Source organism: Coregonus clupeaformis, chromosome 14 (genome assembly GCF_020615455.1).
Source record: "Coregonus clupeaformis isolate EN_2021a chromosome 14, ASM2061545v1, whole genome shotgun sequence".
Lineage (NCBI taxonomy): Eukaryota > Metazoa > Chordata > Actinopteri > Salmoniformes > Salmonidae > Coregonus > Coregonus clupeaformis.
The window spans coordinates 36781739-36793220 of NC_059205.1; the positions used below are offsets into that span (position 1 = coordinate 36781739).

Sequence of the window (11482 nt, forward strand, 5' to 3'; positions counted from 1 at the left end):
ACAGCAGGAAAATAATCCGGCAGTAACAGGAAATGTGAATTATGTGGATTATAATTAATGGACATTTTTTTGTAGGGGTTAATGCATTTTTCATAATCAATTCTGACATTTTTGAAGTGGAAATTACAAACTTTAGAAGCCTTTTTAAACTTCAAATACACTACAATTTTGCATTTACTGCTGTGCAGGAAAATTCTCTGCAACCAAAAGAGTGATCAAACATCTACATCTGTAGAATTAAGCAGAATGATTATGGCTCTAGATTGCAGGAAAAATCTGTTTCAGGTATTTTTTTTATTGCTAAATTCTCCAATTTTTATGGACTGGGGTGAGGACCGGGGTGGGGAGGGGCTAGCGTAATTTGTGCCCCCTCATATTTTTGGGGTGCTCAAAAGATATGCATCACTGTTATCGAGAGTTGAGGTACAAGCTTATTGAGGATGGACTTTTTCTTTTGTGAAATGTACATACTTTTATGAGATTCCTTTTTAGGGACATTTTGAATTCCGATGTGTAGAAGAAGTGATGGATGGGTTAAAGGAAATGAGCCACCTGCAGCTGTGACCGAGGGCTTTGACCTTCATCTGTGTCTCCCAGCCACAGACTCCATTGAGGAACCAACCGAGTTGCTCAGCTCAGCGTCTGAGAGGCACCAGCTTTTCTCAACCCAGAGAGCTCATCAAGTCAGTGACCGTTGGGCGTTACTTCCACATACAAGCTGGGCAAGAATAGAAATGCAGATGAGGTTCTGTGGCATTGAGGAGCAGGTCAATGCTGCAAATGGTCCGCACAGATAACTCTCCCTTTTGTGTTTGGATCCTTTTCAGTTTTTTTTGTGGCTTTCTATACATGTTTAAGAGCATCAGGTAATACTGAGACCGCAGAATGTTGTAACCTGTATTGGTGACTGAAGTTCAGCCATATTTGATTGCGTTTGAATTGATTGGTTATGTATGGCAGTTTTGAAATTAACATGAGTATACTGTATTATGATCATATTGAAGAGGTGTCATTGTGATCTGGATTTGGTCAACCTTACTTGGTTGATGTATGTGAGAGGAAATTGATGTTGTTGATAAGAGACTCCGTTACAGGCAGAAACTGGTGATGGGATAGCTCTCAACATTCTGGGTTATTAACTTATCTGTTTCCAAACAATGCAGAAAAGTCTCAAAAGGTTCATTAATGAGGATATGTATTCTATTGAACCTACTAGTTTTAATGTTTCCATAAGCTTTTAATTCCCACTTTTATCTGTTGTGGATATGTTTGACAGAGCAAATTATTTCAAGGTAAATGTTATTTATAGCAACTGAGTGAAATACTGAGTGAAATTGCTGTCATGGGATTCCTACAACACTTTGAGATCCTTAGAGTTCTTGCACATTTAATCAATTTCTGGGATACAGAAATAATGTGTACAACTTTACTACATTTTGCTTTTGAGATGCTGGGTCTTCATGTTAGGCTCCTAAACTCTATTCATGACTAAGTATAGGTGACTTACATTCAGCATAGTGCACTGTTGACTTGAGAAATGGAAACCTGTATTTTGACTTCGCTATGGCTTGTGGAGTGGTCACCCGACCACTACTCAATTGTTAAACTAAAATGAGGTATACTATGCTGCATATCACTTAGACTGTGTATAACATCATGGTGCACGTTGGTGGAAGTTCATATGTAACTTTTTTTGTGGTCAACATTTCAGTAGTAGTTTGCATTTAGTAAATACATTTTAGACTGTTTGCCTGGTGAAACCAACAGTCATCTTTTCTATTGTCATTGGGGGAAAATGCTTTTCCTGGCACAAGATACTTTCTCTATATACCATGTTCGATTGAATTCTGGTCATAGTTCATTTTGAACAATGAAACTTTTTTAAAGTAATTGAACTCTGCAAGTAGGCCTATTACAGTAGGCCATTACTAGCATTTGCATTTTACATTTTACATTTTAGTCATTTAGCAGATGCTCTTATCCAGAGCGACTTCCAATTAGTGAGTGCATACATTTTTCATATTGGCCCCCTATGTAATGTCTATGTAAACACCACTTTAATTGCAGACTAAAATAAAGTATCACCATTTTAATGCATTAAATAATGTATTCTTCTTTAGGTTTATTTAGCTGAGGACCACCTGCAAATAGCCAATTACACAATGTAGTTTACTCTGTATGAGAAAACAAGTCCACATATGTCTATTGAGAGCTCGCCCATCCAGAAAGAGGCATGGGGCAGGCCTTGTATCAAGGAAATGAACTTGCATCATAGTGTATTCCATAAACTCACCAACTGCCTATTAGAGGACAATATTTTGAAGTTGCACTATTGCCCACATTTTGTTCTGTACTGTTTAGCAGGATGAAATTCTCCTTGTGGTCTCATTAACCTTCAAGACAGGCCAGTAATTGTTATGCAAATTGTTATTACCTTGTTTCAACACACATGTGGCTTGGCCATATCACAGTTATGCCTCAGCAATGATTCCCAGAGTGGGTGTTTCTGAATTAACAGGTTATTAGTCAGCCTGTATTTTTAGAGCACTGATTATTGATTATTGATGTTGTTTATTGTTTATAAGCACAATATAAAATAAAGGATTTAAAATTGTGATAGTATTCTTGTGGTTTATTTGCTTATGGTTAACTACAGTTATGATACAAATTATTTCCATTTGTCTCATATCAAAGAATACTGGAGAAAAAAAAAAACCTTGTCCTTCTTTAGACATGTTTCAACATTATGTTGTAAATTCACGTTGTATACCATCTGTAATGGCAATAGCCCATTCCTGATAAACATGTAATGTGTTATTTCTTTGTAGCACAGTACTCATAGAAAAGTTCATTTACAGAACTTTTAAGGCAAAGTGTGTTTTATGTTTGGATTTTAATTTACACACACTTTTAAGATTGACAATGAAAGATCATTCACATCATAAGACCACAATTTGGTATGGATACAGCAACTTTTGTCTCACATGATATACAGGTGACAGATTGCAGCTTTCATGCAAAGGCCTCTAAACGTTTCATTCACAAAAAGAAGGTATTGCAAGATAAATAAGTTATGTAAACATTCCAGAACCTCTTTTCGAGAAACATGACCACTTAGACTATGAGTATTGTTTATAAATATGAATGCTATGTTATTTGCAAATAATAAAATGTATTTCGTACTATGGAACGCATGGACTATTTGATATAGCTAGATGCGGTAAAGGATTCAATGGAACGCAGACGCTCCATTGATCAGATTGGCGCACATTCAACAAATCTGATCTAACAAAGTGGATATTCTTTAAATCCATCATGTATTGTAACAGGCCCACAATGTGGTTACTTAAGTCCGATTTTGATATATTTGGCTGTTTTCGCTGCATAACATGTAGAAGTTTCATGTTTAGAAGAAGTGACTTCTAAATGCTAACTCCTGTTCGTATAAACTGGTTAGCATAGATAGCGTACAGAAATCGGTGGTGGTAGTCAAATTCGTTTTTAACTGTAATGTAATTGATTGGTAACGATGACATGAACATGTGTTGGGGTTGACATCCATACAAGCATTATACTCCCGAGTTTTACCTCAACATAGTGTGAAATACACATATAAACAATAGCCTAAATGTGGGCTAATTTTGCTGGGGGGAAATGAGGAGACTCGGGATCTTTCCCCCACGGCCCTTCCCCCCACGCATTTTCATGGCAATTCCAGTGTTTTGGTCGAGTTCGATTGACCTCTTTACCGCACCTATAGCCTACATTATTTGTGAAGTAAACCTAATATATGCCGCCCATTGACGTTACTTCATCCCTGAAGTTTTTCATGAGATTATAATGATTGAAATGAAGACATATAGTCCGTAGGCCTCACTTGGCACTGAAATCCTGATTTGAGCCGGGGTTAAATTGGATTTTGTTGGTAGTGGAACTGACCCAAAACGGTTTCATTTCCATGGTCATTTCAAATGGATATCCGTTCATTTCCAATTGTTGACATCCACAACTCCTCCCAATTTTAAAACCCCTTGGATAGGAGCTAAGCGCACATGACTTGAACTTAGGGGTGCATCATAAAATTGTTAACCAATGGAAGACTTGCAAGAAAGTTGGTGTTATGCGCTTGCATACCAGACAAATATTTAGGTTTATAAAATACTGTTTTGTTTTTCTTACCATATGCTATCTATTTCAACAGAGGTCCTTTTAGTGAAAGTTAAGTTAGGCTACATTACTTTTATGCCTCAACTCATTTCTATAACTTATAGGCCTATTGAATATATTAGTTATTTTGATCAAATCTCAGTCTCATATCAATAGCCTACATGTAGTCTAGGCCTACCCAAAGCTGAATTATTTTGATGAAATAATTAATATGTAATGCTCACGAGATAACTATAGCCTAGTTAAGGCAGAACTTTAATTCGAATATAAAAATGCATAATTCAATGCGTATGGTTCCCTCCATATCAACTCAGAAAGGCTGTATTTTTAAACAAAACAAAGGAACCCTCAGAAAACATATTTTCAACATAAACATAAAAATACAACGAAACAGTGTGATAAAAAATGTAAAATCATAGATGAACACAATTTAGGCTATTTAAATTCACAGTTTGCAAAATGCAGCAGAAAAAAATCTTTGGACTTCAGCATTATTTCGGTTAAATGTGTCCACAAAGTCAAGTAGGCCTACCAATAAAAAAACTAAACAAAAAAAACACTTTAATGATGATGAAGCATTCTAAAGTTCCAGGGAGTAAATGGCAAAGTGTTATAACACAAAATGGTTTAGCCCCTATATACTGTATATAGGCTGAATATAGCAAAATCCTGTCTCATTCATGTTTAAATATTTGCTGGTATTATGTACACTGGCCCTTTAAAGTTATTTATTGCATTGTATATTTTTCTTCAATCGCTGTCTGATTTTTCATCCTTAGATGATGTGGCATGATTGTAAAGTCCCTGTGCCATTAGGTGCAAGGCTAAAGAGTTTTTATTTCCGGTAGCCTTCTTTATTTTGGCCCTCTTGTTTTGAAACCAGATTTTAATTTGAGATTCGTTGAGGCCGAGTTCTTGTGCCAGACTTTGTCTTCTCTGTTCGGTCAGGTACCGATTAGTCTGAAACTCCGTTTTTAGTCTCTGGAGCTGTTCTGCTGTGAAGGCCGTTCTCGGACGCTTGTCATCCTTGCTTGGTGTCATCGTCGTTGTTGTCGTGGCGGTGGTCGACTTCTTTGGTTTTCGAGATCTTGGCCCTGTAGATTAGAATACATTCAATGATCAGACTTTGAAACAAAAAAAAAGTAGACCTTCAACGTCCTCAATAACTTGTTCACTAATGCCAGACTAATTAATATGATGATCATCAGAACCTAGTAACATGCAAGAATGGGCCTAGTAGTAGGGTAGCAGTAGGCCTAGTAGGTCCTATGGGCCTTTAGTAGCAGGCTAGTAGAATAAGTATTGTGTTGGTTTTAATATTAGCCAAAGTTCCAATATAGTCACAATAAGCTATAGGCCTGAATTGTATTAGAATTTAGAGTAGCCTATTCTAAAAGGGTGCGGGGTTTTGTGTGCATAGTAGACGATGATGGTGTTGATTGGGGTGGAGTTAGAGGGAGGCAGTGTAGGCGCCCCTTTCTCACTGTTACCATAGGAACTAAATTTATAAGCTTGCATTTTCATAAATGTGTAATGAATATCGTAAACATTTATTGAAACTCAGCTGTTTTTGAGTAGGCTAGTTCTACATCAAATAAGAGATCAATTCGCAGCTACACGTTTATTGGCTTCACAATATAGCGTTTGAATATTATTATAATCAATTGGCCCATCATATCATATTTTTTTCGTACTGCAAAATACCATCGGTTTTCTGGAATGAAGGTTTTTATTCCTTTTATGTCGTGACATGCACGCCTATTAATACCAACATAAAACACAGTGGGAACGTTTTTTGTTTAGTAGCCTAATGAAACTTTATTTTGTTAGGCTACTATCTTTGAATTGTTCGGAGAAGTTAATGTATTCATTCCATTATGCATAATATAGGGCCTATAGACTACATGTTATACGACAATGGGATATTATCACTATTAACTTTATGTTAGTGCTTCTAAAGCTGAATGGATAGTCCAATATAACAATGTACTAAGTTTAAACGATGTTAACTAGAAATTAAATTAAAATGCCCAACTTCTATAATTGTTACTTTGATACACTTCTGAAGTGTAGGCTATTTACTTCGACATTATATGAAGAAAAAAATACAAATAAAACAAACATTTGGCTATAGGCCATAATGGAAGATTGACATTAATAATCACAACCTGCAGCAGTAAGCGTTTATGCTAGGCCTAGACCTAATATCCTAATATGAGAATAGTTTGAGAATATTATGAAAACTACAGGCTAAATATATCAGAGGAGAGAAGTAAAAAGTAGCGACACACGTTTTTATTCCTAATATCTGTCCAGTTTTTTCCTCCAAACTTTGCACTCTAAAAGTCTGATTGCACGAATCTCATATTGCATGTGGACGAAATACACTTTTTGCCTCGCCCCATTGTAAACAAAAATGCTAATTATACATTTTTCCAAAGACTACTGAGGAACAATGGCGTAAACGTTTCAATACTGCTTTAAAAGTTACTTACAAACTTTACTACTTCGATATTTTTAATACTTAGAACCTTTTTTTATCCAAAAAGTATTTACTTCTATTTTATCTTCTTCCTTTTCTTTTTTTCTCTCTTTATAATTCAACTGGAATTGTCAGCTTGATAATAATTGCATTACTAGCCAAATATTTGTATGGTGATAATAGACTTATAATAGGCTAACAGTAAAAATAACATTGACTTGTAGTAGCCTAATATATATCCTAGGGTAATCGAGGTCTTCTGTAGTTATGGATACATTCGGAATATTATTCACTATTTGGCAAGCATTTTTTTTTTTCAAATATTATTTTATACATTTCCCAAAAGTTCAGGACAAAGCATTGAAAATAGGCTACACAAAGGGATACTTTAAATGTTTGTATTATGTGCCTGCAGGATGTGGTTTCAGGTTAATATTTCGACGTATTTAGTTCACTGAGTCAGTTTATATTGCGCTCAAGCGATCCAATGTCTAATGGTATTCATATTCTTACTAAATACTAAGGCACGAAAAATACTAGACTTTACCTGATGATGGTCGGTCCGAATATCTTGTACAATACACCCAGGCTGGCCAGAGCATAGGTTTCGACGAAGGTGCAGAATTGGCTTGAGAACTTTCCGAGTCGGAGCTCAGGCACTGATCTCCAATTTCTCCTCCGGGCTTGAGAAGCGTATCTGCAACAATATCTGCTTTTTTGGGCTCACTGACTGAACGAGAATTCGAAGTTCCTTCCCCTGACACCGTCCCACCTAAATGCCCAGATTTTTGGGGAAGGACAGGACTATTCTCTCGTCCATTGAGGGGATTCTCATCATAATGAAAAGTCCCATCTTTCCTCCGTCCAAAGTCTGGTCGTAAAATATTATCAATATAAAAGTTGGTGGTCCGGTGCGGTTGCTGGTTCCCAGGTGCTTGGAGAAGAGGAAGAATAGCTCTGTTGGACTCTTCGCCCGAATCTTGATGCTCTCTATTGCCATTATAATTTTCTTCCATAGTGAAATACTCAATGTCCAATTCTTGCACCTTTCTCGCTCTCCCACACAAAAGTATATATATATATAGATTAATGAGGGTTCTAGATTATTCCTCGTCCACTACGTTTTTCAATAAAACGGAATAGGGAATAAAAACGATTTCAGTTTTTTTCAGTATCTAGTTTTGGGAGTACTGAAAATCCGCCTCTTGCCTTTTTCACAAAGAAAAAACATACTTTAAAATGTATTTCTCCGCCTGGCTATGATTGATATATTTGTTGAGAAAGTAGCCTACCATAGCCTATAGAACGCTGAGTTGTAGTGGTTCCCTTTCAGAACCAATCCAATATTAATGCTTCAACTACTAAACTACGAGTAGATAAAGAGGCGCTAACTGCTCCTGAAATACTTTCACTATGGATTTTGGTTCTTATTTTTAATAGGCTACGAGTCTCCCAGTGACGTTGCAGTCCGCTATCCAAGACACGTTCCTTGGACCAATAGAGTTCCTGAAATGTTATCACATGACCGATGACTCTACACTTGACAGCACCTCTACTCATCACCCAATTCCCAAAGCTGTAGTATTAAAAAACCATAAACAAGTAGGACACTATTTCCGATTCAGTGAGCCATCCCAGGTAGTTTTTTAAATAATCAAAACCAAAGTAAGGCTATAGAGAAATCACCACATTTCGTTGGTTTCTCGGTTCAATGCGCGCTAGGCATGCCCATGAAAAGGGGTATCCCCAAATGGGGGAGGGGGGTGAAACCTCAAATAGGCCTATGTTTTTCGAATTTAAAATAGTTGCATCATATTAATGGCGACGATTACCAAACATATAGGGATGAGCCAGCACTCACTAAATGCTTTAGCAGTCCCCAACATTACCGAATAAGTTCCCAATGATGTTTCCCGGCTAGGGGCACACGATGGGTGGTTCACTTGCTAGGCTCCTCGTTTATTCGGCTATTGCACTTGAAGTAGTCCTTTTAGTCAAATTATATGGGAATGCAATTTCATATTCGCCTATTGTGTCAAAGTTGCCTAATCAAAGATGGTGCATAATAGTCATCCGTCGTTGGTCTCTGGTTATCCAATATTAGGAACTAACCACTATAGGTCATGGGTAATGTAGTCTGTAGTTTTTATCATAAAATGTAACTGATTGGCTGCAATTCTACTTAAAGATTGTTGCCCTAGTGAATGCTGACTATCTGTTTGGTCTTTAGTCCATTCATGAACCAAAATATGGTTGCGCTTAAAAAGGACAGTGGCGCTTTAAATATTGGCGATGCAACAAACTGCTGTGATTTCACATGTTGCAGTGAAGAATAGAAGACTAGTCTTCTCTCAGTGGCCTAAGCCTATGGGTGATGTCCTCAGGCCCAGTCTTTCGGTAAAATGCAGCCAATAGGCTAATGAATACTCATAAATGCTCATTCATGGTTTGTGGAGAGATATTTTACTGAGTAGCATAGCTTAGGCTAGCCCACATAGGCATATGCGTTCTCTCTTAAGTGGGATGCACATTTTGTTTCAGCAATGTCTGTTATAATTTTTTAAAGACAAGCCAAAATCCTTTATGGCCAAATAACTGTATCTTATGATTATTTGCAAAAGTCGCACTGGGCCTATATCCTTTCTGACTGTCGTATATGCCTACAATCGAAGTGAGTCATTTCGTCATATTGCTGAGCGAAATGAACTCCGTTCAACACGCGCGCATCTTGCGCTCCAAGATTGGTGCACTATAGGTGTGCAGTAGGTTATAGTAGTACAGCCATATTGAGCACATCGTTATTTTCTATTTTTGATAGCCATTGCCTATGGCATCACCAAAAAAATCTCGATGTAGCCTATTGTTGTGATAGGCCGTATGCCTGAAGTCATTATTTTGTGTTTAATGTTGGCCTATAGTTGGGGGTGTAGAAGACAGAAGTTACTCCAAATGTTATCAACGATTCGCAAAAGATTACTGTACAAAAATAATGCACGAGAATAGCCTATTGATAATGATGACCTGAGGCTGTCATGTTTTGATGGGAGTGATTGTAAGCCCAACTAATAAGAAAATCCATGTTTTGGACTGCTCCTTATAAAATATTAAATGTCCAAAACTGGCTTTTGTTTGAGAATATTGAGTTGGATTGAGCTGATCTATTTTCCCTTTCCCTTTGTCATTGTCCTAATAGATGGATGTAGAGGTTACGGGGTTATATATACATCAGGAATACAAAACCTTTGCATATAGATCTAGCAAAAACAGATGGAGAAAAATAATGTGTTTATTATGAAATATGGTCAAACCCTTGCGTTATACTGCTGTATTAACTGATAAAAGGTTTTTGAATAATTTATATCCCCCCCCAAAAAAAATTGAATTCAGCAAAATATAGGCCTATTGTTTTTGTAGACCTAGTGTCTCAATACATTTGTGATTCGTTTTGTTTAGGGTATTTTTGTCGTGATACAGGTTATTGTGCCTATTTTTGCATATCATATTGATGTCATATTGATTGTTAAGGTCTAAAACAAAGTGCACCTGCACCAAACATTAAATGCAACATTAATATGCCTATAGCACTTAAAGGACAACATGCTTTGCTTTTATCATGGGCAGTGAGGTGTGCGTATAGGCTACATGTGACGAAGCAAACGTTGATATTCCAATTCCATATGGCTGAAAAACTTTTTTTTGCAATACTGCAGCCATGGTCCAATTGAAACTGCCGCAGACGTGTTGACGTTATTTGAAATGATTTACGCTGTTCTGCAATGCGTATTTGCAAATTTACCAGAACTCATTGGTGAAGTTGGAGCCTGTAATCGAAAAGACAGCTTGAAGTTGTCAGAGGTCCAAGCAGATGTCAGATGGGTTTTGTTGAGCCTGTATTTTATTTATCCGCATTCCAGAGGATTTACAGTCAAAAGTCAAAATACTTACCTCACGTTTGAGCAGTAACTTTAGCTAATTAATAAACCACAACAAGGGTGTAATGTTTATTTTACATTAAGCTCATGCAGATTCGATAGCCTACTGAAATGGTGACTATTCTTTTATTGTGTAATTTAGTTAGCTTATAATAATGTCATTGCATTTAGGAATTGCATGCATAACCTTGTCTTATATAACCTAATATTGCAACTGAAGTTCAAAGATGAACGAATGTGCATAGACGTGAATACTAGCCCTTGAAATAGGCGTAGGCTATTGATTGCAAATGTTCAATCCGTCCCTTTACGGAGTTGGTCTTAGGCCAACTCGTATTTTTGTCTAAATTATAATGAATTGCTCATATTTAAAACATCGCAGTTCAACCAACCTATATGCACCTTTTCCTAAAACACTTTTCTGTATAGCCTATTATTATTAAATGTAATTATTCAACTCAATCAAAAAAAATCTGCATCATGACATAGCCTAAACAGTTGGAAAAATATTGCCTAATGAGTCCAATAATTCTAGTCTAGCCTGTTTTAACTGAATCATCTCCAGCCATTTTTATTAGGCCTACCTGATGCCCATTTCCGTTACTCCCATCCTAGCTCTCCTAGCCCAGCCAAAATATTCGGGTAAATGTATCTTCTACTTGGTTTATCTTCCCTTCAGAAAGGGTTATACGCTAGAGGGTCAGAGGGATTTGTGAATGAACGCTATAGCGTTGGCTGCAGCTCACAGATCATAGCCCCAGATCAGCAGCACACAGATGTGCTCCATTGAATGGCTGTGATATCTGCTCTGTAACAATGCAGGGGTCATACGGGATCCTGCTGCTTCCTGTTGGCCTTTGAAAAACAAACGGAGGGAGAAAACACTAAGGGGGTCCCCGAG

General features: G+C 37.1%; 1 protein-coding gene across 1 annotated transcript; it reads right to left on the reverse strand.

Annotated features, from left to right (window-relative positions):
• Positions 1-3343: 3343 nt before the first annotated feature.
• On the reverse strand, positions 3344-8035 carry LOC121580946 (homeobox protein engrailed-2b-like). The gene is made up of 2 exons (XM_041896169.1): positions 7197-8035; positions 3344-5261 (listed from the first exon to the last, which is right to left on the reverse strand). The coding sequence occupies exons 1-2, from the start codon at positions 7663-7665 to the stop codon at positions 4918-4920; spliced, it is 813 nt and encodes a 270-aa protein (XP_041752103.1). The 5' UTR covers positions 7666-8035; the 3' UTR covers positions 3344-4917.
• Positions 8036-11482: the final 3447 nt, after the last annotated feature.